This window comes from Kogia breviceps, chromosome 7, assembly GCF_026419965.1.
Source record: "Kogia breviceps isolate mKogBre1 chromosome 7, mKogBre1 haplotype 1, whole genome shotgun sequence".
Taxonomy (NCBI): Eukaryota; Metazoa; Chordata; class Mammalia; order Artiodactyla; family Physeteridae; genus Kogia; species Kogia breviceps.
The window spans coordinates 107,484,058-107,511,495 of record NC_081316.1 but is presented as its reverse complement, the minus strand read 5'-3'; the positions used below and the strand labels follow the sequence as shown (position 1 = coordinate 107,511,495).

At 60.4% G+C, this 27,438-nt stretch overlaps 1 protein-coding gene across 6 annotated transcripts; it reads left to right on the top strand.

Annotated features, from left to right (window-relative positions):
• On the top strand, positions 1–27,438 carry BCL9L (BCL9 like). Of its 6 annotated transcripts, none has more exons than XM_059070050.2 (10): positions 1–1,013; positions 7,288–7,343; positions 15,871–15,972; positions 17,236–17,621; positions 18,308–18,427; positions 21,483–21,693; positions 21,852–21,936; positions 22,036–24,322; positions 25,002–25,283; positions 25,752–27,438. In XM_059070050.2, the coding sequence occupies exons 3-10, from the start codon at positions 15,947–15,949 to the stop codon at positions 26,843–26,845; spliced, it is 4,491 nt and encodes a 1,496-aa protein (XP_058926033.1). In that variant the 5' UTR covers positions 1–1,013; positions 7,288–7,343; positions 15,871–15,946; the 3' UTR covers positions 26,846–27,438. The 6 variants fall into 6 exon arrangements, with proteins under 6 accessions (XP_058926033.1, XP_066895187.1, XP_058926035.1 ...); XM_067039086.1 differs by having other exon boundaries at positions 7,288–7,350; XM_059070052.2 differs by lacking the exon at positions 7,288–7,343.

Genomic DNA, 27,438 nt, shown 5'->3' with positions numbered 1-27,438 from the left:
AGGTTTGTCAAACCTCTCCCCAGCCTGAGATGGTGTTAGCCCGTCTCCTCCCCAGTCCTCGGGAATGGGGTGGAGAGTGGCATAGAAGCCCCCTCCCCGCCCCCGGGCCAACCTGCCTCCCGCTAGCCGGCCGGGCGCCTTACCGAGTCAGACCACTGGGAGGCTGGGGGAGCCGGGTTGGGCGAGGAGGCGAGCGAGATGGGGGAGCTCTTATTTTGACAGGGACCTCTCCGGGCTCTGGTATGAAGGCAGAAGGAGGCAGCCAGAGAGCCCCGATGCTTATTCAGGCTGGGGAGCGGAGCCGAGTGGAGGGGCGAGCGAGGCTCCGGCAGCGCAGGGGACCCCGGGGAGGCGGCGGCGAACGGCGGAGCCAGTGGCCGGACATGCCCCGGACTCGGGGCCGCTGCACCACCGCCGCTGCCTGGAGCCAGCCGGCCGGACGCCCGCACGCCTGGGTCCCCCGGCGCTGCGCCGCCCGGGGACTGCGACCCGGACCCTCGGCGTCCGACCAACAATAAGCGCCCAGACAGCCCCCTCCCCGCCCCGCGCCCGCCGTCCCCGCGGGCCTCGGGAAAAGTGAAAGGAGGAGGCGAAGGAAGGAAGGAAGGAAGGAAGGAAGGAAGGAAGGAAGGAAGGAAGGAAGGAAGGAAGGAAGGAAAGAAGGAAGGAAGGAAGGAAGGGAGGAGGAGCAGGAGCCGTGAGGTTCGGGGCTGAGACCCCAGCCCTGAGCCCCGGGCCGGGCGGGTGTGCGCGCTCTCCCGCCGCTGCCCGGCGCCCAAGACCATGCTCCGCGGTTGGAAAGCAGGAACCCAGGCGCCCAGCGACCCCCGGATACCCACTCCCGGGCCGGGCTGGTATTGAGATCAAGGCGTCCAGGATCAAAAGATCACCACCTGCCCGCCCTCCTCCGCACCTCCAACTGGCGAGCAGGAGGACCCCAATCCACCCACCGACCCTGACCTGGTCATGGCGTCCAACTCCGGCCTGCCGTGAGGACCCCCGACCCGCGCGAGGTGAGGGGAGGGCTGGGGCCGAGGGCGAAAGTCATGCCAGGCCAGCAGAGGCGCGAGGAGGGAGATCCAGTTCGAATTGGGGAGGGGGAACACAGTCTGATTGTCTCTGGCCCTCTGGCAGGCACCCCCAGGCTGTTTAAGGGGTCGGGGATGCCCCCAGGATTAGTGGAGGCCACTCTTGGGCCCCCAATCAGGTTGGCAGTCCCAGCGCACAGAGGGGAGGGCTTAGGGGCAGCCAGGGGACCCTGCCACCCTAGCACAGAGAACAAGGCCGGCCTTGGGCCAGCTGGAGCAGCAACTCTGCCCTGGGGGCTTCTGGGAGATGTAGTCCCCCTCTCAGGTTCACCAACCCCCTTGGGTCTCAGCACCCCAGCACTCCTCTCCTGGCTTATAGGAGCTTCCATAGGAGGTGCGTGGGGACTGGAGATTGCTGGGGGTCACCCTCTGCCCCCAAGCACTGTCTAGGAGCAGGGGGGCCTGTGACTGGCGGAGTCTCCCCTGCCAAGGATTCTTAGTGATGTGGGCTTGGCGGGGGGGGTGGGGGGGCAGTCACACAGTTCCTTGGAGGTGTCTCTGCCTTGCTAAGAGGAGACAGCCCCTGCCTTGGTCTGGGGGAGCTCTTGGGGGAGGAATGTGGGGAAGAGAGGGGAGGCTTATGGCTTCTTGCTTGCTGGAGTATGTCCTGTCCCAGGGCTGCTGGAATTTGGTTTCAGGGGACACCGAGGTCTACTCTCCCCTTCTCCCTCTTGGGAGCTGAGGAGAGTGTCCATTACAGTCTGGGAGTCTGGAGGGTGTCCCTGTGGAGCAGTGAAGCCAGAATTGGCTTCTGTCTGTCTGTCCAGCTTCCTTCCTTCCTTCCGGGTTTTTCTGACACCCCCTCCTCCCTCCTCCTTCTGTCTGTCTGCTGCTTGGGGTGTGGGTCTGTGTCTGTGTCTGGGGGCCTCTGCTGCAGGGAGGAAAAGTGTTGCTCTGGGAGAGGTGAGCTGGGCATGTCACTGAGCCAGGGGAAAGGGACTTGGAGGCCCCCTTGATCTTTGGCCTTGGTTTCCTGTTTTACCTAGGAAAGCTGTCTTCGCACAGTATCTGCTGTAACCCTACTGATGCCTCTGGGCAGCTCTCTGAATGAGACCCGCAGGGTGGGTGGGCTTCCACTCCCCTTGCTCTCCCCCCTCCTCAGCCTCTCCAAGGAGCAGCTACTTTTTCTGGGCTGGGGCTGCCTGGCTTGTCTGCTGCCCCCCAGCACTAGCTTGGCTGCCTTCTCTGGGTCAGGACCATGATTTCATGGCCCCAGGGGAAGAGCATGTTCAGGCCCTGTCTTTCTGGTATCAGCTCTGAGGCGCCTGCTGATAGGAGCTTCAGGACAGGATGAGAATGGGAGAGAAAGGAAGGTAAGGGGCTGGGGTGGGGTGGGGGGGTCTGGTATCAGGAAGGAAGGCGCTGCCCTCCCTCAGCTGATCAGGCTCCTTGGCCTTGGAGAACAAGGCCTGGAAGCTCAGCCTTCTGGCCACTTGCCTCTGGAGGTTCTCTGCTTACCTGTGTTGCTTCTGATTGGGGTGGGGCAGGGGTTAATGCTGGAAAGGGTGCCCCTGAAGGGGAGAATACCTATATAACCTTGTATCCAGTGTGACTCTTGTGCTCAGGGTAGCAGGGGCCTCACGCTAGAGATGGTTTCTGGAGGTCCATATGGAGGCTCAGAGTCTCTAATTACGGAGGTTGAGGGTCCAGGTGGGAAGAGATTACAGAGTCCTGGAGAAGGATTAGTATTGGTGGTCCACAATCGATCACAACAGTGGTAATGTGCAACCTAGTGAACTTGCTTATTGAGGCTGTGTTGGGCACCCGTGATTCCCTTTGGATAGTGTCTGCCTCCCAACTTCTGGGTATTTCAGTTAAGCAGGAGCCCTGGGCCGCAGACTCAACTTCCATGAAGAGGCAGGGCAATAGCCTTCTGGGCAGAGGCCTAGTGGGTGGCAGTGTCGACTCAGCAAGGGCTGGAATGCCTGGCACCTGCTTTAGATTAAAGGAGATGCCTGCAAAGGGGGCTGCCTGCCTGCAGGGGGAGGGGCCGGGATGGAGCTGCGTGGAGCCCAGGAGTGGGGTGGAAGGAAAGGAGCAGGGTTGCAGGCAGCAGCAGCTCTGGCAGGAGTGGAGGGAGCCAGCAGTCACCCAGCTCAGCAGCCCCTCCTCCAGGGAGTCCAAGACAGGAGCTGGGGGCCGCCACACTGCCTCTGGCGCCAGGGGCTGAAGTTCCGTCCCAGCGCCCTGGGGGGGCAGCTGCAGGGAGCCAGGGTGTCTGAGTGTCCAGTCTGCCCAGGACTGGAGGAGGCCTGCAAGGAGGTAGGGGGCACTTTGGGGTTCTTTTTGGCCTGACGCCATGTTTACTCTTCTGGGGGCTCCTTGGTTGCTGGTAGTGAGGCACTCCAAGAGCCTGGGCACCCAGGGGTGATGGGGAAACGGCATCCTTTCCCTGTGCCAGGAGCCCTGGGCACTGCTTGGTTGCTGACCTCAGGGGAGGGGGCAGAGGGGATGGCACCGTGGGAAAGTGGGCAGCCGTGGGAGCCAAGCGGGTACAGGCTGGGTGCCGCGGGCAGGGAGCCTCTGCCAGGCCTGCTCTCCCTGGGGTGGGGCTGGCTGTTCCCGGGACTGGCTCAACCTGTTGAGCACCTGGCTGCTCTAGCTTGGCATCTGTGCCCCTGCCTGCCAGCCCCACCAGCTGCCCACTCGTAGCCACACTGTCGGGGCTGCCCCCAAGGATCTGGGGCGAGGAGGCTCTGACTGGCCAAGGGGCCAGGATGGAGCTGGTAGAGGCTCCTCCAGGGGCGCTAAGTTTCCCCAGGTCCCACCCTCTACCAGAGCTGGGGCTGGAGCCAGTTGGAGGGCCAGGTAGCCAGAGGCTAGGAGCTGAAGGACAAGGTGAAGAAAGCTGCAGCACCAGAGGTGCTGTATGTCACTTGGATGGGCCTCCCTGAAGGCAGCCTGGAGTTAAGGCCTGGCATTTCCTCTGCTGGGTGCCAGGGCCAGGCCTCCAGAGCCCCACCCCCAGCCTGGCCTGACCTCCCCTCCCTGGGAGAGAGCTGCCACTTTCCCTGGAGGTTGGGGGAGGGGTAGTAAGGGCATCCTGGTGCCCTGGGAGGAGAGGGGTGACTTCCTGGATGTGGGGGTCTGTTGTAGTGCCTCAGCCTCCCGAAGAGCCCCCCTCCCTGGGAACCCAGGTAGGAAGCTCTGGCTTCCCAGGGAGATGTCCCCCACCCTGCCCTGAGTGTGGGTGGTCCTGGGTCCCCTGGAAGGTCCCTGACCCCCTGAAGGCCCTTGCTGTCCTCCCACACCCTCTGACCCCGTAGCTTTAGGCCTGCCTTGGGGCTCTGCTAGCTGGTGGGGAAGGGGAGCCAGCTGCCACTCTGTAGGGGGCCCTTCCCCACCCAGGGGTCGGGGAAGGGCCCAGGTAGGTTCCTTCGCCTTCTTTCTTCTCTAGTCAGTGGCTAAAGTGGAGGCCTCTCCTTCTCTGCCTCCTTTCCACCCCAGGCCCTCCCTGCTTGGCCCTGGGCCACCTGCCCCTCCTAACCTTGGTGTCTGGCCTAGTCCCCATCCCCAGGGGCTGGGATGCCCTCTGTCCAAGTCCCTCTTCCAATGGGCTGGTGGCCCTGCGCTGGCCTGTCTTCCTCCTCCCCTTCACTCTCCACCCCCCAGCCTCAACTGAGAATGGCCCTGAATCCAGCATTTCCAGCATTTCGAAACCGGGATTGTTTTGAAATCCCTGAGTACTTCTCCACCCCCCTGCTCTGACTCCCCTCCTCCCCACTAGCCCAGAATTTAGTCCTCTAATCTGACTTCATGCTCTGCATTGCCTCTGTGTGTGTGTGCGTGTGTGTGTGAGTTTGTGTGTGTGAGTTTGTGTGCTAGCACATGTCCATGTGCATATGCTACTCTGTGTGTGTGCTCGTGTATCCCAGTGTGGGTCTATCTTCTGTCTGTCAGTAGTTCTGTGTGACTGGCTGATGTCATTTGTGTTTCCCGAGCTCTCTTTGGCCTTCTCTGAGTATGGGAGCCTCTATGGGTCTTAAGGAGTCATTTTGGGGGAGTTTGGGTTATTTTAAAGAGGTATCCTGGATGTGTGTCTTTGGGGATTGTGTCTGTTTCTCCGATACACGTCTGGGAGTATCTGAGGAGTATGTGTGCTCGGGATTGTGTCTTTGACGCACGTGCGTGTGTGCGTACATGCGCACACTCAGTGCATTCTGTTTCTGTTGCCGCCTTTATCCTCCTCCCTCAGGACATGTCTGGGGTGCGTAGCCACAGGTCTCCCCATAGCTCCCTGGGACATGGAGTCCTCTGTCCTTTGATAGGGAGGTTTCTTGGAGCGAGGCCAAGGCTTCTGGCAGTTCTGTGGTCCTTGGAGAGAAACTGCAGTGGGGAGACTTTGGGATAAACTGTCCCCAAGGCTGGGCTCTCTTCCTCCGCCCTTCACGGACACCCGGCACCTTAAGGGATCCCAGTACTCCCAGTGCATCCTCTTCTTGTGCTGGTGATATCGTGGGGGCTGTCACAGGGCGGCCCAGTGCTCTCCAGAAAAGGCTGGGGAAAGGGAGTTAACCCTCCACCCTTGGGGTCACTTGCTTCACTGGGGACAAGAAACAGCCAGCCACATCAGACCTGGGAGCTTGGTGGCTAAAGTTCAGAAAAGTTGACTTTGCTAGCTAGGGGCAGACAGCAAAACAAGACAAGACACTCATATTTCCAGCCTGAGCAGAAGACAGAGGGGCCTGAAACGCTGGGGCGGGGTGGTGGGGTGATGTGCCACCCCAGAAATATGAAGTGTTGGATGTGAGACCAGCTGCCATTGTAGCCTTGACCCTGGGAGTCCTTCTTGATGTCTGACCTTAATTGTGTTTTACAGGAGGGGGGTGGGGATTGCTAAGGGGAGCTTTCTTTCTTTCTTTTTTTTGCCAAAGCAAGAGTTGTGTTAGTAGAGTTATGTCTGCATGGGATGCGGGCCCTTGGAACCCCTGATGCCTCGCTGTGACTCAGTTTCCCATCCTGGGATATAATTGAATACTTTCCTCTAGAAGCACTTGTAGCAAATCAGTGAAGAAGAGGGTTGGGGCAGGGGCTGTTTGTCAGAGTCAAGGGCCTGTGGAGACAGCAGCACGAGGTGGGCAGAGAGAAAAGTTGTCTGTTTATAAACCCCCTTCCCATGGCCTCTGGTCCCAGGACACAGTGGGAGGAAGGGAGGGGTAGAGGCACAGGTTGGTACAGTGCTCAGTGACCCAGCAGGGGCAGGGCCTTGGCAAGGAATTTTCAGTTTGTTTCTCAATCTCTGTCTCTGAGACACGCACACACACATCACTGCAGACACCTTCAGGAGATGAGCCCAGAAAAGTCACCCAGGTGGCAGTAGGGCGGGGCAGTACCAGATGGGGCCATGTGGTACCATGTTCTGGCAGACACCCTGTGCTTGCCTCCTAGAACTGGAAGTTGGGCCCAGCGGGAGGTCCCTTCCCCAGCTCCCCTGTCGTGTGCCTGGGAGCACCACAGGCTGGAGAGGGTTAAGTCTGGTTGGCAGGGACACCCCCCCACCCAGTGCAGTGAGAGAGAGGGAGGGGTGGTTAGCAGCTTGCTCTAGTTGGCGTCTCTCCCAGAATTCTTCGGAAAAGAACTCCCCTTTGACCCCCAGTACAAACTGAGCCCAGCCACCAGCCTCCCTCCCGCCTGCCTGTGGGAGCTTCACCCAGCCCCCTCCTACTGAACTGCTAAGCCTGATTCTCTCACCCTAGGCCCTCCCAGCCAAGCCCGGTCCCCAGGGGCATCTTCAGGGGACAAGAGAGACCACATGGGGACATAGGACCCACACCGTTCTTCTCCATGACACAGGATAACCCCGGGGTGGCTGGTGCTGGAAGCTGGGGTCCTCAGCCTCCCCATCCATCCCTCCACGCGGGTCCGCAGGCCAGGCCATGGGAGTCCTCCCCCCTCTCCCTGTGGGCTGAGCTCTGAGGGAGCTCTAAGGCATCTCCAGCGCCTTCTCCTTTCCTGCTTGCAGGGGAGGGAGGGGGAGCTGTGCGGTGGGGCCGCTGGGTCAGGCCTGGCTCCCAGCCAATCCACAGAAGTCGTGGAGGGGGGGTGGTGTCCAAGTAGCTCAGGGACTTCCTGGAGCTGCAGGCCCGTCTGTGTGTACACGCTTAGTGGTGTGCGTGCTGGGGGTGGGGCTGGGGCTCTGGGAGGAGCGGGGGTAGAGATTGCTGGCCTGGGGCTTCTAGCTGTGACCCTCTCTCCACAGGGAGCCCCAGCCCAGATCACACCCTTGAGCCTGAGCCCGACACGCATTATCCTGAGGTGAGAGGTCTGTATGCTTATGTGTGTCCTCACAGCCTCCTCGCTCAGCTCTGTCTGCCTCTGCCGTTGCCTCCTGCTTGGCTTTTTGTCTCGGGCGCCCTCCTCCTGGCTCTCTGCCCCCACTTCTCCTTTCATTCTCCTCCCCCCGGAGGAGAGGGTGCTGACTGCCTACAACCTGGAACCCGGTAGGGGATGGGGGCGGGGCCGGGGCAGGAAGGGTTAAAGCGCCACAGCCGCTGCTCCAGTGAAAGTCCCAGCCGGGGTGGGTGGTGGGGAGCCCCAGCCCGGTCACCCCTGGAGGGCAAGGTACGGTTTCCTTCCCGGTCATCCCAAGTTCTTGCTCCCCGTCGCCTGCTGGCTTTGGCCTCAGCTGGCTGCGTCAAAGCCAGGGTGGCTACCAGCCACAGTAATGTGGTTTCTGCCCTGGCCTCTAGACACACACGCACACACACACACACACAGGCGCGCAGACACACACACACACACACACACACACACACACACATACACGCTTTCTCCCTACTGCCACCCCCACCCCCCTCCCTCCCTCTCTCCCTCCCTCTCCTCCTTCCCTACTTAGCAACAACTCCCTGAATTCACAACAAACACGCCTGTAGGCTCCTGGTCTGACTAGGGAAAGCTGGAGAAAGCAGAGGACTTCGAGGAGGCACTTCTCCTAGACTGTCCCCAGGAGGGAGGGGCTTCAAATCCCCCCACCCTCCCTGCTGGAGGCCACCACCCCTCAGGGACACAGAGGAAGTGGTCCTGCCTCCAACTCAGGCAATGAAAAAAGTCGGGGGCAGTGCCAGGTGTGGCTGAGCAGGTGCGGGGGTGGGGGTGGGGGTGGGGGCAGGGCTGGGACTCCACCCGTCACTAGTGAGTCCCACTTGACCTTTGACCCCCACCTGCAGAGACTCTTCCTGCCTCTGGGCCTCTCAGCAGGGACCTGTGCTGTTGTCATGGTGACTTCCCTTGCTTCTTCCCCAGACTCTTAGGGACCAGGATGGGTGACGATGTAACAGATTGGGGGTAGATGGGGCTGGGGTGGCCCAGGAACTCTGCTCTCAGAGCCCCAGTGGGCCAGGCACCTGTGTTGAGGGGGTGGGGAGTGGTGGCCTCTCTTTGATCTCTTCCCTGAGCAGGAACTGTTGGCCTCTAGCTAGGACCTGGTGCGAATAGGGGTTGGAGGGAGTATGGAATGAGGGGGTGAGGCGCCATTCTTTTGTCATAGCACAGAGGGCTGCTACCAGGGTGAACATGTATTGTGAAATGGTTAATAACCCAGTTTCTGGAGTGTCTGAGTTCAAATCCTGACTCTTCCAATTTTGGACTGTGTGCCTCAGGCAAATTACTCAACTTCCCTGGGCCTCGGTTTTCTTATGTGTAAAGTGGGGATAACAAGAGAACTTTCTCGTAGAGTACTAAATTAGAGGAATTAATTAGATAATGCATGTGAAGTCTTCAGGACAGCTTGATGTTACAGAGTAAATGCTCAATAAATATTAGAGATCCTCCTTGTTATTATTAGTCATAGCTCTTCATAGGAACTCGTGGTCCTCCCGGGGGCTTTAGCAGGGGAAGAATTGATGGGGCTGGGGAGAGTGGACGGTGGGGAAGAGACAGCCTTTCCAACACTTCAGACTCCTAGATTCTAACACCCATCCAGACCCACTTTCTTGCTGCCTCAGTTTCCCCACTGAGGGAAAACTAACATCTTGGTTGCAAGTTTGCCGAATAGCCATGGGCCTGGAGAGGGGTCTGAGGACTTAGGTCCTGTCTCCCTCCCCATCTCCCAGCACTTCTCAGGGCTGAGCCCTCCCTCCCCCATGCTATTAGCTCAGATCAGCTTCAACACCCCTCCCACCATCCCATCCCCTGATGCTCTGTTCCTTCCCCAGGCTGAACAGCCATTAAGACACTCTGTTCTAAAATGGCTTAGATGGCTGCCTCCTCTCTTTCCTGGCCTAAGGTGTCAGGGACCTTCTTTGGGGAGAAAAGTAGCAGTGTGGGGCTGTGACATGGATGGCAGCTGTTAGGCCTGCCTTGGGGCCCAGGGTCCACTGGATTCCCTGTACCCTGCCTGGGCATTTTCCCTGAGCGTGGCAGGGCAGTGCCCAGGCCTGTGATATGTATAGAAGCCCAGATGGGCATGCCTGGCACCTGCTGCACACAGATGGGCAGAAGCCCAGAGGAGGGGTGGGGTCATATCAGCATCCAGAGGACACACCCAGAATCCTTTCCTCTGCGCCGGTGAGTGTGGGCAGGGCTGGGTAAAGTTCTGTTTCAACTGCCCTGTGTGCCCCGGGGCAGGCCAGGGGAGAATGCTGAGTAACTTTGGGTGAGCAAGGCTCCGAAAGGCCCTGGGATGAGAGTTGGATGACGGAGGGGCCAAGGCTTGGGAACTTCTGGGTGAGGAGCCCAGCACTGGGCAGCAAGGATGGTGTGCCCACAGAGAGGGAAGCTCTGCAGATAAGTGGTTTGGTCTTCTGGGGAGTGAGTGTCCAAATCTCTGGAGAAAGTGGATTCAGATGTGGCAGAGTGCCTGGGATACCAGGGCTCCTGAGTACCTTCTCTGGCCTGGTACCAAGGGGGATGGGCTGGAGCCCCTGGGTCTACTCACCACCTCCTTCTGGGAACAGAGGGAACACCTCCCTTCCATGGGCCTGGGAGTGAGGGCTCAGTGTTGGCCTGGGCCATGCCTCACTGCTGGGCTGGCCATGCCGCTTTTGCCCAGCCCCTGGGGCCTGTTCCTTGGGCAGGCTGGGGCTATTTTTGGGATCGGGCTGGGGCTCTGGGGCTGGTTTCAGATGTTCCAATGTGAACAGGAGAAAATGGGAACAGATGGCTGGAGGGTTCCAATCAGCAGGTCCTGCTGGGAGCAGGTTATTTTTAGGGCCTTGTTAACCCTTTGGGAGCTGTGGAGCCACCCTGAGAGGGACAGCCCTCTCTAGTTGAGAAGAGCACAGGTCTTCTCTCTGGACCTCTGCTTTCAGAACTGCTTGTCCCAGTTGCTCTTCTTTCCCTCTCAGACCCTCCACTCTTTAAAGAGGCCCATGGCAAGAAAGTAGGCTCCAGCTTCCTCCCAGAGCAGACCCTGCACGGAGACTGCCAAGGAGTAGGATGGGGAGAGGGGTGGCTGGTGGAGGGGACGAGACGCGGGCCACTGTTTGAAAGGAAACTCCCCTTTGCTTTTCTCTTGGGGTTTTGAGACAGCCCTGAGGCTAAGAGAGTGGATAACTGCTCTCTGGGTTCATGCTCTGGGTTTGAGTGTATGTCGATAAACCCAGTGATGCCCAGGGAAGTGCTAGCTGAGGGAGCTGGCCTCTGTGAGGACAGAGAAAAAGCCAAGCTTTTGTACTTGATACCACTGAGATGATGCCCATGGGCCCCGATCCCTTGGATACTCAAGAGCAACTATCTCGAGAGTGCCCACATCTTTACCAAATGCCCACGGATTCGGGTGCCATGTAGGGTGTAAAGAAGGGGACATCATGGCCAGAGGTGGTTTGTTGAGGGCCGAGTATGTCACAGGCATTCTGTTGGATGGTGTCACTATTAGTATCTCACTCGATATATTGATCCTCATTTTGCAGATGAGGAAACTGAGGCTCAGAGGGCTGAAGGGATGGACAAGGTCCCGTCGCTCACAAGGGATGGGATGTGATTGGCATCCTTGACGGCCTGACTGCAAACCCGGTTCTCATTCCACTGCATCACTCACACTGCCTGCCAGTATCCCAGCCCCAGAGGGCGAGGCTGACGGGACTGGGCCTCCTCAGGGAGCAGGTCTATGCAATGAGTGTAGGAACGGAGGCCCGGGGTCAGGGGACCCTGCCTGTCACTGCTCTCACAATCCCTTAAGCCCTTCTTGCCTGAGGGTGCCAGGACTGACACCAGAAACCCCATTTGGCCTTCCTGTCTTCCCTGCGGGAGGATCACACGCATACATCCTGTCTCATCAGCCCCCACCCTCACCCGTCCTGGCCCACATGCCCCTGCTTCCTGCAGGGTCACAACAGTCTGGATGTCAATGTGGGCAGAGCTCGAGGGCCCTCCAGCTGCTGCTGGTGCCAAGAGTTTGGGCCAGGCCGGCGAGGTGAGGTCTGGGAGGATGCCTCTGACGCCGGCAGTACCTCGGGGAGAGAGCAGAGCGGGCAGGCGGGCTCTGGGTGAGGTCCCGCGCCCCATGGTGCACTGCCTGTGCCAGCAGTCTGCCCGCACTCGCAACTCCCACAATGGCCCCATTGTTCCCAGCCGCCAGGCAGTCAGGCAGTTTGGAGGAGGTTCCTGGGCCACCCCTAATCCCACCCCCCCAAAAAAAAAGGGCCAGATTAACCCCTTGGAGGACAGAGGCCAGGTGAGGGCCCACAGGGAGCTACCCTGCCCATTCTTCCCTTCTGGGAATCAGGGCTTGGGACGCCACCTCCCAACACGTGTACCCAGCGACAGGGCATCTCTGGAGATCGGGGTTTCCCACAGGGTGGGGAGTAGCACCTAGACCCTCTCCCACCCCCAGGGTGGTGTAGGTGCCAGGGGGCAGGAAGTGCCAGTGGGGTGGCAGGCGGAGACCAGATATATTTGGGCCGGTGGGGCTAATTCCAGCCACCGCTGCCTGCCCTACTGGCTCCTGAGCTCCTTTCCTTCCTGTGAAACCAGAGCTGGGTTGGGCCTAGCTCAGGATTTCGGTGGATTTAAAGAGGCAGCACCACCCCTGCCAGCTTGGCTTCCTCTCCCCCTCCCGACGTAGGGTCTGGGGCAGAGAGAGGACTGGAGAGCTGCTTGCTCCTCCCTTGCCCCAGGCTAACCCCTGGCCCTTGCCCCTGCTGGGGTACCAGGCTTTTGACACTCCCTTCTCCCAGAGCTTTGGGTGGGTGGGGTGGGCGGGGGTGGGCTGTGGTTTCCTGTGTTGGCTGTTTGTGCCTGGCCCAGAGTGCCCGCTGCCTGCCTGGGCTTCCTGCCCTGTCTTGTTTCCTTGTGCCCCCCCTCCCTCTCCCCCTCCCCCCGGGGGAGGCAGCAGCCAGAGATCGGGCAGTAGCCTTTGGGGGCACCCTACTGCCAGGCCGTGTCTGCTTCCCGAGGCCTGGCCACTTGGGCACTGGCTACGGGAGCCAAGTGAGGTGACCTCCGGCTTGTCTAGGCCATGACACTTAGTCCGGTAGTTTCCAGAAGGGCAGAATCCCCTCCAGAAGCACCCTGTTCAAAGACCCCAGACTGGAAGGTCTGGGGCCAGGAGTTTCCATGTCCCAGCAGGGTTAGGGTTGCCTTGACATCACCCTGGGGCTGCAGGTGGGGTGGGGCTGGAAACTCCCAGACAAAATGGTTGATTTGCATGGTCTCCTTTGGCAGGAGGTGGGCGGAAGTGGGGAGAGCTGCTAGGAACCAGGGTGAGGGGAAGGCCCCCCCAGGCCTGGAAGTCCCCACACAGAGGGTCCCAGAGCATTACCTTGGTTCTTGAGCAGATTTCCTGCTGGGCTCTGAATCCTTGACCTCCCCACCCGGCTGAGTCACCACCTCAGGAAGAGGAAGTGACCTCGGTGGTAGAGGAGAGCTTCTAGGGACCAAGGAGTCCTGACACCCAGGAGAAAGGGGACTCGGGACCTTGTTGTCTTGACGGCTGCCTCTCCCTGAGTCAGTGGCTGAGGATCCCACCACTAATACTCCCAGCAGGTTCCTGTTCTTTCAGCTGCCACAGGGTCCTAGCAGCCCATTTCCTCTTTAGAGGTGTCTGCCCGCTGCGTGTGGAAGCATGGACCCTCCAAGCGTGTTCTCACTGCCTCTTTGGGATGGTTCTGAGCTGGACGATAAGACTGGTGGGCTGGCTGGTGAACCAAGGAGAGGCTCCCAAGGTAGGGGCAGCTGGAGAGAGGCAGGTTGCCCCGTCGAAGCCTTCCTGGTCTCCCTCCCCCAGCTGAGGTCAGGTGCACTTTAACCCTTAGGTCACTGCCCCCCCCACCCCGCACCCCACGTTGCACCAGGAGGGCACGATCTCAGGCAGGCTTTGTCTCAGCAGCCTCCTGGGCTCCATTCTCATAGGTCTGCCCCTGGCCTCTTCACTCAGGTGACTGGCACCTGCTCCCTGTTTGTGAGCACATGTCACTGCTCCCCACCCTACCCCCTAAGAGGCAACCACAGCGCTGTGTTCCCAGAGCTCCATCCCTGTCCTTTCAGCCATCTCAGGGGCTCCTGGCCTGGTGCCAGGAAGCCCCTTCACTCTTATTTGTTTAAAAACTGCACCCACCAGGAATCAGCTTTCCTGCCTCCCATCCCCAAGGTTTTCCAGGTCTCTTCCGGGGACTGTGAGTGCTAGAGGAGGACGGGGGTCTCTGGGATCTGGGGCAGACCCCTAAGGGGCAAAGGGGGGAGGTGTGAGATGGGAAAGTCCTGACTCATCTGTACTTGACTCAGCTCGTCCAGCCGCTGGGTGGGAGCGAGGGGGTGGAGTCCTAGAGAGGAGGGCAACTCCAAGATTCTTCTGGAGAGGAGGCTCGGCCTGACTGTGTACCCTGTAGAGGACTAATTTTCTAACAGCCCCTTCCCAAATTATTAGATGTCCCAATATTTGAAGCTGTAAACAGAGGAAAGTGGGTGGCCTTTGCCCTGCCCCAACCCCGGGGTCTGGGTCCAGTGACCTGCGGCGTGTGGGAGGCCCATCTGTCTGGTGCAGGCTCAGATGAGCTGTCATGACTTGAGGGGAGGACGCTGCAGTGTAGGGGAAATACCAGGGGAATGGGGTCTTGGTGCTGCCATGTAACGGTCATGTGACCCGGGGGCCTGTCACTTCCTTTTCCCAGATCTCAGTTTCCTTACTATGAAATGGGGATAACAATGCTCTTGTGGCAGATGGTTGGTAGTTTTGAGGATCAGCAAGGTGGTGAAGGTGGAAGCCTGGGACCCATGTCAGCCCCATAGGCCTGCCCCTAAGCCCAGGTGCCCTACAGCTCTCCCCGCCTCAGTCCCCCCAACCCCGCGTGATGCAGGAGATGGGGGCTGGCAGCAGGCTGCTTCCCAGCCAGGCCCTGGACTTTGGAATCTTCCCCTGAGGAGCCTCCCTCCCTAGAGACAGAGCTGGGGTGGGGAAGGCCAATCTGCCCTGGGGTTAAGTTAGGGTTAGACTCCCACAGGGTCACTGGTGTGGCCCCCACCCCGCCCAGGTCCCAGCCCAGCTCATCAGGGAACGTGGGCCGGTGTCTGGCTGGGCCTGTCACCGGGACAAAGCTTCTGGCCCAAGACGACTCCTCTCCCCCTACCCCTTTCTGGGATCTGCAGGGGGAGGGGGGGACAGGGCTGAGGGCGGTCGGGTGAGGCTTCTGTGTTTGTGTAAGTCTGTTTGTTGGTGTATCTATGGCCCCGTGTGTGTGTGTTTCTTTGTGACTACCGGGCTCAACTTTCTATGGCTCCCTTGTGGCCGGGCCTCAGTCTTTTCATCTGTTCAGTGAGTCGATGCGCTCCCTCTCTGCCCTCTGGCCGCCTCTGGAAACATGCCCCAGGCTGCTTCTGTGCTCCTGCTTCGGCCAGCGCCTCCCTCGCCCTCCCGCACACCTCCGCGGGCCGGCGTGAGCGCGCCTCTAGTTTCCTGGGCTCCGTGCGTGTCTTTGTCTCCCCGTCCACGTGTGAGCTGCGAGTGTGTGTGAGTCAGAGTTTTGGTGCTGGTGGGTCCCAGGGCCCCCGCCTGGCGGCGCCTAGCGGTGGACCGAACCTCGGCCCCGCCGTGGCGCGCGCCAGGCCCCTCGCCGCACTTGGCCGTGGGTCTGTACAGGCGGCGCGTGCGGGGCCGGGAGAGGCACGCTGCAGTCCTGCCCGTCGCCCGCTCCCCGGCTCGCTGGCCCGCTGGCTCTCTCGCTCGCTCGCTCGCTCGGCCTTCTCCGCTCTGGCTCTGCCGAAGGGGGCGGGGTGGGGTGCTGGGGCGGGGGGAGGGGAGGCTCCTGCATTCTTGCGGTCGGGGAGGAATCTGAGCCAGCGTTACTGGTCTCCAGAAGAGCCCAGCTGCAGCCCCGGGGCCCCGCCAGGCCTCTCGCTGCCCGCCTGGGCCTGCTGGGATGGGCACGGGCTAGGCCTCGAGCTGGGGGCGGGGCATCGCCCCTACCCGCGGCCCCCTTCCCGCCTGGGCGCCCAGGGGCAGGGCTCAGCGCTGGGGGCGGGGCGCCAGGGGGTCCCCCGCCCCCAGGATGAGGGGCGTGCCTCGGGGCGGGAGTCCCCCCCTACCCCGGGGCCTGACAGACCTCGCGGCCGCCCCAAGCGGGCACTTCGGTAACCCACCCTTTTAGTGAATTCTGCCGCTGCGGCCGGGCGCGGGGGACGGGGGGGGGGGTGCTTGCTAGAGACTGCAAGCTCCCTGAGGGTAAGGTGCGGGAGGAATGGGGATAGGAGCAGCCACTAGGATCCGGACCCCGACTAGTAATCCTTGCCATTCACACCCTACCCTATCCAGTTCCCTAGTCCCAGGGCTGTTGGGTCTTCCCGTCTCCCCTCCCCTTCTCACACCCCCTCCCCAAGTCACAAGTTTTCTCTTTGGGGCTTGTTGCTGCAGTCCCTGCTCCAGTACCGAGTACCTCGCTGGGCCCTGGGCACGCACAGGGGCCGTAGCCCCACTGTGTGTGGGAACCATGAGGATCCTGGCTAACAAGACAAGGTGTGTGGGTGTCGCGGAGGGCGGGATATGTGTGTGGAGTGAGGGGAAGGGAAGGGCCCAGTGGTGATGGGACTGAACTGTGCAGGCTTGGAGAGCGAGCCCCCCCCCCCCCCCCCGTACCTGGCTTCCAGGCCACCGGCGGGCTAAAGGGGGGTCAGAATGGGAAGGCCTGCCCCGAGGCAGGAGCCCACAGCTTTAGTGCCTGGGCCCAGGGGACAGAGGGGAATGGCAACCAGCTAAGCCTGCTGTTCTAGTCCCTTCCAGCCCTTTCCTCTTAAAAAAGGTTTGAGCAGACCCCTGCCCACCCCACCGTCGGGTCCGATGGCGCCCTCTGGCCTCCGTCTAGCTGGGGGTGGGAGCTGGAGGGAGGGGCGGTGCCTGCCTCCCTCCCCTTCTCCAGGAGAAGCCGGCAGACAGGGCCAGGCGGCAGCAGCAGGACAGCAGAGCTGAAATAAATCTGAGCTGGTGTGGAATGAGGGGGGATAAATATCCTCTCCCGTGATGTGATCTTTCCAGCGGCTATTAATAGGTCTCCGGGGAAGGGGAGGCGGTGGGGGGAGCGGGCTGGAGCTTAAAGGGCCCGCAGCCTAGGCTGCAGGAATCCTTGGCTTCAATCTGCTTTGCACACCAGTCCCCTCCCCCCCTTTTTTTTTTCTGCTCCTGCCTGCCGGCCAGGCATACTAGTAGACCCTCTTGAGGCATTCCCCTCCTGCTCTGGGGAGCTGTCTGGACCAGTGGGTACCACTCTCTGGTGTGCTTTTCCCCACTTCCCCAGGGGAATGGGGCTGGGGCATGAGCAGTGACCCTCAGGTCCTGTGCCCCTTCCATGCTGGTGTTGAGACACATGGCAGTTGAGGTTTGGGGACCTTGGAAGGAGTCTGAAGACAGCAAACCCTTGAAGAGAGGATGCTTAAGTGTTGGTCAGGTGCTAGTGGAGGGGGGTTGCCATGGAGGCTTGCAGTCTGTTGAATGCTGGGGCTAGGGGTGGGTTGGATTCTGCCAATGTGAGGCCCTGGTTTTCGTTTGAATTGTGGGGATTGGAGGGCGGAGGGGGTTGCCCCATCTTCACTGCCCAAGGTGGAGAAGGGCATCAGCCCTTCTCTGAGGAGCCATGGAGGGGGGTAGGGGATAGCTGGTGGTCTTAAGATGCCACTCAGCCCCCACCTCTCCTACCACTAGGTGAGGCAGGATGGGGCGATTAAAATCCAGGCATGCTACACCCCTAGCAGGATTAACTTTTCATGTCTCTTCCACCTTCTCCAGGTTACCCCACCCTAGGAGGAGAGAAGCTCCAGGGAGCCCGCCGCTGTCCCCCCGCGGCCACTGCCCCCCTGCCCCAGCCAAGCCAATGCACCCAGAAAATAAGTTGACCAATCATGGCAAGACAGGGAATGGCGGGGCCCAATCCCAGCACCAGAATGTGAACCAAGGACCCACCTGCAACCTGGGCTCGAAGGGCGTGGGGGCGGGGAACCATGGGGCCAAGGCCAACCAGATATCACCTAGCAACTCAAGTCTGAAGAACCCCCAGGCAGGGGTGCCCCCTTTCAGCTCGCTCAAGGGCAAAGTGAAGAGGGAGCGGAGCGTGTCTGTGGACTCCGGAGAGCAGCGAGAGGCTGGGACACCGTCCCTGGATTCGGAGGCCAAAGGTATCCCATTTTCTGATCCCCAAGACCCCAGCATCTTCCACAGCCCTAGACTCACACTTGCTGGGAGATCATCTTTCTAACCCCCTTGCCTAATACTCAACCCCCACTCCTCTCCAGCATTTATGCCGGGGGCACCTTTCTCTTACCGCCATTATACCCACCCATCTGGTCATTCTCTCAGGATTAGGTGATGTCTCATCCTTAGGTGCTACCCATGGAGGGGCCACACAGAGGGATGGGGCCTCTGGTCGGTCAGTCTCATGCCTCTCCTGCGTTCCCACCAGAGTGGGAGAGGGAGGTGCTCTGGGGTTAGGAGCAGACCGTCACACCTCCCAGGAACCTCCTGGTATCCTGGCTGGTGGGAGCTGTGGTGTAGGCACTGGGGCCTGGAAGAGTAGCAGCAGTTTCTCCCTCCCCCGCCCCCAGCCCTAATTAGAACCAGTTGTGGTTGGGGATTATGCTGGGCTTGGTGCTGGGTGGGGGAGGGGAGGCAGGCAGCAGGGCTGTAGAGAGAAATCAGAAACAAATGGTGTCGTGGTGGGGGCCAAGGGCTGGCAAAGTGCCCACCATGGCCGGGGCAGTGCCCCCTGGGGCGGGGCATCTGGGAGACGGGCTTGGGAAGGATCCTGGCTGTGGGAGGACAGGGCCTCTGGGTACCTCACTCTGACCCCTGCCTGCCTGGGCAGAAGTGGCACCCCGGAGTAAGCGGCGTTGTGTGCTGGAGCGGAAGCAGCCATACAGTGGGGACGAATGGTGCTCAGGACCGGACAGCGAGGAGGATGACAAGCCCATTGGGGCCACCCACAGTGAGTGCCCATCACTGCCAGGATGCTGTGGCCCATGGTGCCCCCAGAGGATAGCCGCCCTGAGGGAACCTCCCTCTCCTCACCTAAGGCTTTAGAAGGCCCAGCCTGGGAAGAGGGAGCAAAGGGTCAGGAGCCCAGGCTCCTCCTCTCCCATCTCCCATCTCTGACTCAGTCCCTCCCTGCAGTGTGACAGCTCAGTTGCCGCCTTCCAGGTGCCCAGTGGCCCCCTCTCCCTAGGGACCACGGTGGGGTAGGTTGAACCTCAGGTGGCCTCTCCTGGCCACATCTACACTTCCTCCCATGAATTCCTGGCCTATGCTGCCACCTACTGGTTACTAGAGGGAGGGCGGTGAGTGTCCAGCATCACTGGGAGCTGGACAGCTGGCTCTGCTGCGCAAAGCTGTGCTAAGCCTGGGTGTGAGCTGACGTTGCCTGTGTCTCTGGTGCCCTTCCCTACCCTCTAATTGACTCCTGCAAGTGCCTGGTGTGCACCACCAGGACGAGGAGTGGGTGTGGGTGGACGCCCACCCCTCTCATTCTTGCATTGATCAGCATTTATTTGGGCCTGGCAGTAGTGATGGGGGAGAAATGGACATACTCCTGCCCTTGGGAAGCCCATTTACATTGATTTGATGCTTTCCCTCCAAGCTTACGTCTGTGTGTGGGGAGAAACAACTTAATGCATAAGAAACTAACCAGAGAATGTTAAATTGTGAACTTGTGGAAAGCCAGACTGTAAAAAGAAGGAAGAAAAAAATATGCTGGATACTTTGCTACTTTGCTACTTTGTTTTATTTAATTCTTATAACAGCCTTGTGAGGTAGGTGTTATTGTGATGCAGAGGAGGAAACAGACTTAGCAGATGTTTGTGGAAAGAGCATATCATGTCCGTGGAGGTGGTGTATGGGATCAAATACTGAAGCCTCTGCAGCTGGCTGGCACTTTAAAGGTCATCTGGTCCCAGCCACCCCCCACCCCCACCCCAGGGGACTCACTGGTGGTCCATAAGCCCCTGGCCAAACCCTTCAGTGATAGATGGGGGTGGTCACTGCTTCCCAGGACAGACCCTCCTCAATTCACTTTTGTAACACTAGACTGTACCATTGTAGAAACATGAAAACACAGGGAAATCAAAGAAGAAATTGCTAACATCCCATACCTGATACCAAGGCAAGCACTTACTGTTTTAGTTATATTGTCATTAGATTCTCGAACAGTTCTTGATGGTAGGGCAGTATAATGTAGTAGTTAAGAGCACAGACTCTGCAATCAGACCGCCTTGGTTTATATCTTGGGTCTTCCACTTATTATTTGTGTAAATTTGGGAAAGGGCCTCAGTTTCCTCATCTACAAAAATAATCTTTTCCTCTTAGCATTGTTGTGAGGAGTCAAAGAGTTGAGACATGTAGCACACTTAGAACAGTGTTAGCTTTTTTTTTTTTTCTGGCTGCAGTGGGTCTTCGTTGCTGCGCGCGGGCTTTCTGTAGTTGCGGTGAGCGGGAGCTACTCTTCGTTGCAGTGCGTGGGCTTCTCATTGCGGTGGCTTCTCTTGTTGCGGAGCACAGTCTCTAGGCGCGTGGGCTTCAGTAGTTGTGGTGCACGGGCTCAGTTGCTGTGCGGCATGTGGGATCTTCACCTGGACCAGGGCTTGAACCCGTGTCCCCTGCATTGGCAGGCGGATTCTTAACCACTGCGCCACCAGGGAAGTACCCAGTGTTTAGCTTTTATTGTTATAATTGTACTAGAAGTTTCCTTATTGAAATAAAGCCTGCCTCTCTCCCCATAACTCATCCCCAGGAGTCCTAGTTCTGTGTATTGAATGTGCACCTTCCTCTTCCCCAGGGCAGCCCTCACACATTGAGGTCAGCTCTCAAGTTCCCCCCGCAAACTTCTGGCTCTGTTGTTCTATGTAAAACTGGAGACAGGGTCCAGAGCAGGGCTTTTAATGAGGTAGGAGTGTTAGAGAAGATTTCTTCAAGAAGAGGAGTCTGCCCGTGGGCCTGCGGGAAGGTGGCTGCTGCCCCAGCTCAAGGGAGACAACTTGGGACAGTGGGTGCTGTCACTTACTGTCTGCAGGCCAGGCACTTGACTGGTGGCAAAGTTCCGCCCACTCACTAGACCCATGAATGACCAAGCGTAGATCTTTTGTAGGCGAGGCCTTACAATCAAGGCTGTGACCGTGGAACAAAACCTCGCTCGGTGCCGAGGGTGGCCGGTCTACCCTGGCAGTGAACCCAGTATGTCAGGCTTTTGTAACTCTGTTTTCTAAACAGTTTTTTCGTTTGTGACATAGTTATGAACTTGCTGTAAAAATACATTTCTCTGACCAGCCCCTCCCCCTCCTGCAGGGCTGGAGTTAGTGTTTCCATTTTACAGATGAAGGAACTGAGGCTTAGAGGGAAGAAGTATCTTGTTCATAAGGTTGCAGAACAGTTAGTGGTAGGGCTAGAATGAAAACCATTCAGCATTTGAATCATCAGCTGTACAAGCTCTTTGCCTTCTCCCCTCACCTGGCCAACATGCATACACACGCACAGACCACGGCGAGGGGTCGGAGCAGGGCCAAGCTTGGGGCTCTGCAGCCCCTACCTGGTGCAGACACTGGCTCTGCACTGCCTGGCTGTGTCACCTTGGGTGAGTAATGTCATCCCTCTGAGGCTGTCAAGTGGAGTATACGACAAGTGGAGTGTACGACAGCTTCCTCCCAGGGATGTGATGATTAGATGGAATCACATCCATAAGCGTCTGTCAGGGTGCCAGGCATACGGGAGCCTATTCATAAGGGTCACATTTTCCCTTTCCCTCCTCTCCACGTGGTCCGTACAATTTCCATCCTTTTCAAAGCCAGGTCTAGGGCAAGTATAGAAACTAGACTAGTGAAAATGCATGATTGGGGCCCCAGATGACCCTGTGGGCATGAGCTATGAAGCAGTGAGCCTCTCTGTCCCTGGGCATCTCTGGGATGGCACGGTAGCGGCAGGGGGGGTGGGCGGCTGTCCCCCCGCTGGATCTCCTCTCTGAATCTGGGCCTCTTTCCCTTTCCTCTCCTGTGCAGATTGTAATGTAGCAGACCCAGCCATGGCGGCCCCACAGCTGGGTCCTGGCCAAGCCGCCCAACTGCCCCTCAGCGAGAGCAGTGCGCCAGGGCCCCCGCACGGGCCCCCGCCAGGCCTCCGGCCCGACGCCCCCGGGGGTGGAGGCGGGGGTGTCCCGGGAAAGCCTCCCTCACAGTTTGTGTATGTCTTCACCACCCACCTGGCCAACACGTAAGTGCCTCAGCCCTTGTTTGCCTAGCACCCCTCAGCCTGGGGTCCTGAGTGAGAGCCTGCAGGGGGCCAGGGTTGGCTTGGGTTGGGCTGGGTGAGGTTGAGAGCTCCCTCCTGCCCGCCTCTCTGAGCTGTCTGTGCCCGACCCTCCTGTGTAGGGCTGCAGAGGCAGTGCTGCAGGGCCGGGCCGACTCCATCCTCGCCTACCACCAGCAGAACGTGCCCCGTGCCAAGCTGGACCAGGTGAGTGTGTTACCTGGCCTGGGCATGGTGCTCTGTGAGCAGCGGATTGGCCAGTGCATCCCCTTACCTGTCTCGTGCTCTGCCTTTGTCCTCTTGCAGGCCCCCAAAGTGCCACCCACCCCAGAACCGCTACCCCTGAGCACGCCGTCAACAGGCACCCCTCAGTCCCAGCCTCCTCCACTGCCGCCACCGCCACCCCCAGCCCCAGGCAGCGTCCCCCCTGCTCTGCCTGCCGAGGGGCCTCCTGAGGACACCAATCAGGACCTGACACCCAACTCGGTGGGAGCTGCCAGCACGGGTGGTGGCACTGGGGGTACCCACCCTAATACCCCTACAGCTTCCACCGCCAACAACCCGCTGCCTCCTGGAGGAGACCCCAGCAGCGCTCCCGGCCCTGCCCTGCTTGGGGAGGCCCCCACCGGCAACGGGCAGCGGAGCCTGGTGGGCTCAGAGGGCCTGTCCAAGGAGCAGCTGGAACATCGGGAGCGCTCCCTCCAGACGCTTCGAGACATTGAACGGCTGCTGCTCCGCAGCGGGGAGACTGAGCCCTTCCTCAAGGGGCCCCCCGGAGGAGCAGGTGAGGGGGGACCACCAGCACAAGCCCCTCCTGCCCCCCAGCAGCCACCCACAGCCCCGGCCAGCGGGCTGAAGAAGTACGAGGAGCCCTTGCAGTCCATGATTTCGCAGACACAGAGCCTCGGGGGCCCCCCGCTGGAGCATGAAGTGCCTGGGCACCCCCCGGGTGGGGACATGGGGCAGCAGATGAACATGATGATGCAGAGGCTGGGCCAGGACAGCTTGACACCTGAGCAGGTGGCTTGGCGCAAGCTGCAGGAAGAGTACTACGAGGAGAAACGGCGGAAGGAGGAGCAGATCGGGCTGCATGGGGGCCGCCCGCTGCAGGACATGATGGGCATGGGGGGCATGATGGTGAGGGGACCACCGCCTCCCTACCACAGCAAGCCTGGCGATCAGTGGCCCCCCGGGATGGGAGCCCAGCTGCGGGGGCCCATGGATGTCCAAGATCCCATGCAGCTCCGGGGTGGACCACCCTTCCCCGGACCCCGTTTCCCAGGCAACCAGATGCAACGGGTGTCTGGGTTTGGGGGTATACAGGGTATGCCCATGGAGGTGCCCATGAATGCCATGCAGAGGCCTGTGAGGCCGGGTATGGGCTGGACTGAAGACTTGCCCCCTATGGGGGGGCCTGGCAATTTTGCCCAGAACGCGGTGCCCTACCCAGGCGGGCAGGGTGAAGCCGAGCGATTTATGACCCCTCGGGTTCGTGAGGAGCTGCTGCGACACCAGCTGCTGGAGAAGCGGTCGATGGGCATGCAGCGCCCCCTGGGCATGGCCGGCAGCAGCATGGGGCAGGGCATGGAGGTGGAACGGATGATGCAGGCGCACCGGCAGATGGATCCAGCCCTGTTCCCCGGGCAGATAGCTGGCGGCGAGGGCCTGGCGGGCACTCCCATGGGCATGGAGTTTGGTGGAGGTCGGGGCCTCCTGAGTCCCCCCATGGGGCAGTCTGGGCTGAGGGAGGTGGACCCACCCATGGGGCCAGGCAACCTCAACATGAACATGAATGTGAACATGAACATGAACATGAACCTGAACGTGCAGATGACCCCACAGCAGCAGATGCTGATGTCGCAGAAGATGCGGGGCCCCGGGGACATGATGGGGCCGCAGGGCCTCAGTCCCGAGGAGATGGCCCGGGTGCGGGCCCAGAACAGCAGCGGCATGATGGGTGGCCCGCAGAAGATGCTTATGCCCTCGCAGTTTCCCAGCCAGGGCCAGCAGGGATTCTCTGGGGGCCAGGCACCCTACCAAGCCATGCCCCAGGAAATGGGTAATACTCAAGACATGTTCAGCCCCGACCAGAGCTCAATGCCCATGGCAAACGTGGGTACCACCCGGCTCAGCCACATGCCCCTGCCTCCTGCGTCCAATCCTCCTGGCTCTGTGCATTCAGCCCCAAACCGGGGGCTGGGCAGACGGCCTTCAGACCTCACCATCAGTATTAATCAGATGGGCTCACCGGGCATGGGGCATCTGAAGTCGCCCACCCTTAGCCAGGTACACTCACCCCTGGTCACCTCGCCCTCCGCCAACCTCAAGTCACCCCAGACTCCCTCACAGATGGTGCCCTTGCCTTCGGCCAACCCTCCAGGACCTCTCAAGTCACCCCAGGTCCTCAGCTCCTCTCTCAGCGTCCGTTCGCCCACCGGCTCGCCCAGCAGGCTTAAGTCTCCCTCCATGGCGGTGCCTTCTCCAGGCTGGGTCGCCTCGCCCAAGACAGCCATGCCCAGCCCCGGCGTCCCCCAGAACAAGCAGCCGCCTCTGAACATCAACTCTTCCAGCACCCTGGGCAACATGGAACAGAGTGAGTCAACGGGGCTGGGCAAGTGGGCCCTGGCCTCTGGTGCTGGGAGCCTCCCCGGTGGGGGTATTCTTTTTTTTTTTTTTTTTTTTTTTTTTTTTTTTTTTGCGGTATGCGGGCCTCTCACTGTTGTGGCCTCTCCCGTCCTGGAGCGCAGGCTCCGGACGCGCAGGCTCAGCGGCCATGGCTCACAGGCCCAGCCGCTCAGCGGCTTGTGGGATCCTCCCGGACCAGGGCACGAACCCGTGTCCCCTGCATCAGCAGGCGGACTCTCAATCACTGTGCCACCAGGGAAGCCCTGGTGAGGGTATTCTTGCTGGGCCAGGGGAGTGAGTTAAGGCATCTGTGCCGGGGCCCAGAGGTAGACGGCTCTGCTCGAGGGGCAGGCGCTGGCAGCTGTGTGTGAGCTTTCACAGGGAGCACCATGTTCATCTCCCAGGCATTTCAAGGGGGTCATATTTGGGATCTCCCCACTGCCTGGGTCCCTGAGGCTGCAGGAACTGCTTGGAGACAGGTGGGCTGTAGTGACAGTGGGGGGCCTGTGTTGAGTGGGACATCTGTGCCTGGAGGAGTCAGGTGGAGATTTGGGAGCTGACCTCTTCCTAAGCCACCAGTGTGAGCAGCCAAATCATCTTCCCCTCCCCAGTCACCCCCTGCTCTTTCTGTCTCCCCGCTTCTGTAGGTGCCCTCCCGCCTAGCGGCCCCCGGAGCAGCTCTTCAGCGCCTCCTGCCAACCCTCCCAGCGGCCTCATGAACCCCAGCCTGCCATTCACTTCCTCCCCAGACCCCACGCCTTCCCAGAACCCTCTGTCACTGATGATGTCCCAGATGTCCAAGTACGCCATGCCCAGCTCCACCCCGCTCTACCACAATGCCATCAAGACCATCGCCACCTCAGACGACGAGCTGCTGCCCGATCGGCCCCTGCTCCCCCCGCCACCACCACCGCAGGGCTCTGGGCCAGGTGCGGGGACAGGGAGGGGCCGCGGGGAGAAGAGCTGATGCAGGCACTGGGAGTGGGAAGAGTTGCCACGGCCAGCAGCTGCCCCTGCGGTCCTGCTGGCTTTCCAAAGAGCCCTGGGTGTGGGGCGTGTGTGTGTGTGTGTGTGTGTGTGTGTGTGTGTGTGTGTGTGTGTGTGTGTGTGTGTGTGTGTGTGTCCTGGGACACAGTTCCTAGTCGTTGTCACTCAGTGAAGCCAAGGCCGGAAAGCGGGAGTGGTCTTTGTGTCTCTGGCCAGCTGGGCCAGAGCTTGGGCCTCTTGGCTTCTCACCTAAGTGCCTGGAGTCCCTTCCCTCGCAGCTAGGGCAGGCCAACGGTGAAAGCCCTCAGCCCTGGTACCAGCCTGGCTGGGGAGTAGGGAAGGACTGAGTTCTGCATCTTCCCCCAGCTGGGTGCACACGGTTCCTGACCCCCATTTCTCTTTCCCCGCAGGGATCAGCAATAACCAGCCCACCCAGATGCACCTGAACTCAGCTGCTGCCCAGAGCCCCATGGGCATGAACCTGCCAGGCCAGCAGCCCCTGTCCCATGACCCCCCACCTACTATGTTGCCCTCCCCCACCCCTCTGGGCTCCAACATTCCACTGCACCCCAATGCACAGGGGACAGGAGGGCCCCCTCAGAACTCGATGATGATGGCTCCAGGGGGCCCAGACTCCCTGAATGCCCCCTGCGGCCCTGTGCCCAACTCCTCCCAGATGCTGCCCTTCCCCCCTCGGCTGCAGCAGCCCCACGGTGCCATGGCCCCTAGTGGGGGCGGGGGTGGGGGACCCGGCCTGCAGCAGCACTACCCTTCAGGCATGGCCCTGCCCCCAGAGGACCTGCCCAGCCAGCCACCAGGCCCCCTGCCGCCCCAGCAGCACCTGATGGGCAAAAGCATGGCCAGCCGCATGGGCGACGCGTACCCCCCGGGCGTGCTCCCCGGGGTGGCGTCAGTGCTGAACGACCCTGAGCTGAGCGAGGTGATCCGGCCCACCCCGACGGGGATCCCCGAGTTCGACTTGTCCAGGATCATCCCCTCGGAGAAGCCGAGCAGCACCCTCCAGTACTTCCCCAAGAGCGAGAACCAGCCCCCCAAGGCCCAGCCCCCCAATCTGCATCTCATGAACCTGCAGAACATGATGGCGGAGCAGACCCCCTCCCGGCCCCCCAACCTCCCGGGCCAGCAGGGCGTCCAGCGGGGGCTCAACATGTCCATGTGCCACCCTGGACAGATGTCCTTGCTGGGCAGGACAGGTGTGCCCTCACAGCAGGGCATGGTGCCCCATGGCCTGCACCAGGGGGTCATGGCCCCTCCACAAGGTCTCATGACCCAGCAGAATTTCATGCTGATGAAGCAGCGGGGCGTGGGCGGTGAGGTCTACAGCCAGCCCCCCCACATGCTCCCTCCCCAGGGCTCTCTCATGGGCCCCCCGCCCCAGCAGAACCTCATGGTGTCCCACCCGCTGCGGCAGCGCAGTGTGTCTCTGGACAGCCAGATGGGCTACCTCCCGGCGCCGGGCGGCATGGCCAACCTGCCCTTCTAGCAGTCCCCGTGGGGGGCTGGAGCTGGGTCGATACTGCAAATAGGATAACCTTAAGAAAGTTTCTTCCCCTTCGGTGTTGGGATGGCCTGGGTCAAGGGGTGGGGTGGAGGGGGTGGGAGGGGGCTTGTGTGGGGAGTGGCATTTGTGGAAACCAGATGTGCTGGCAGCTTGGGGGAAGTGGCAGAGTGGGGTGAGGGATTTGGGATGGGGGTTGGTCCCATTTCGGCCACCAGGACTGCCCTCGCCCCCTCCCCCCCCCAAGTCCTACGGAGCCTCGATTTTCCCTCTTTCTCTGCGTCCACCCTCTTCAGCTTTGCTTTCAGAGCCCTGTATCTAATCCTTGGCAGGGAGCGGAAGGAGAGGAGAGCTCTCCCTCCCCTTCCTGCCGCTGTCTCCTCCGGGAGCTTCACTCTCCTCCTCTTGGTTTCTCTGCCCGCCCCCCACTCCCGTTTTTCCTTCTGTCTTCTCCTGCCTCAGTTCCTCTCCCTGACGATGTGGCTGACCCCCTCTCCCACCCCAACCTGCAGGCGGCTGGCCAGGTGGGCAGGCGCCAGCCGTAGCTGTAAATAGAGCGCTGCGCTTTTGTGCCGGTT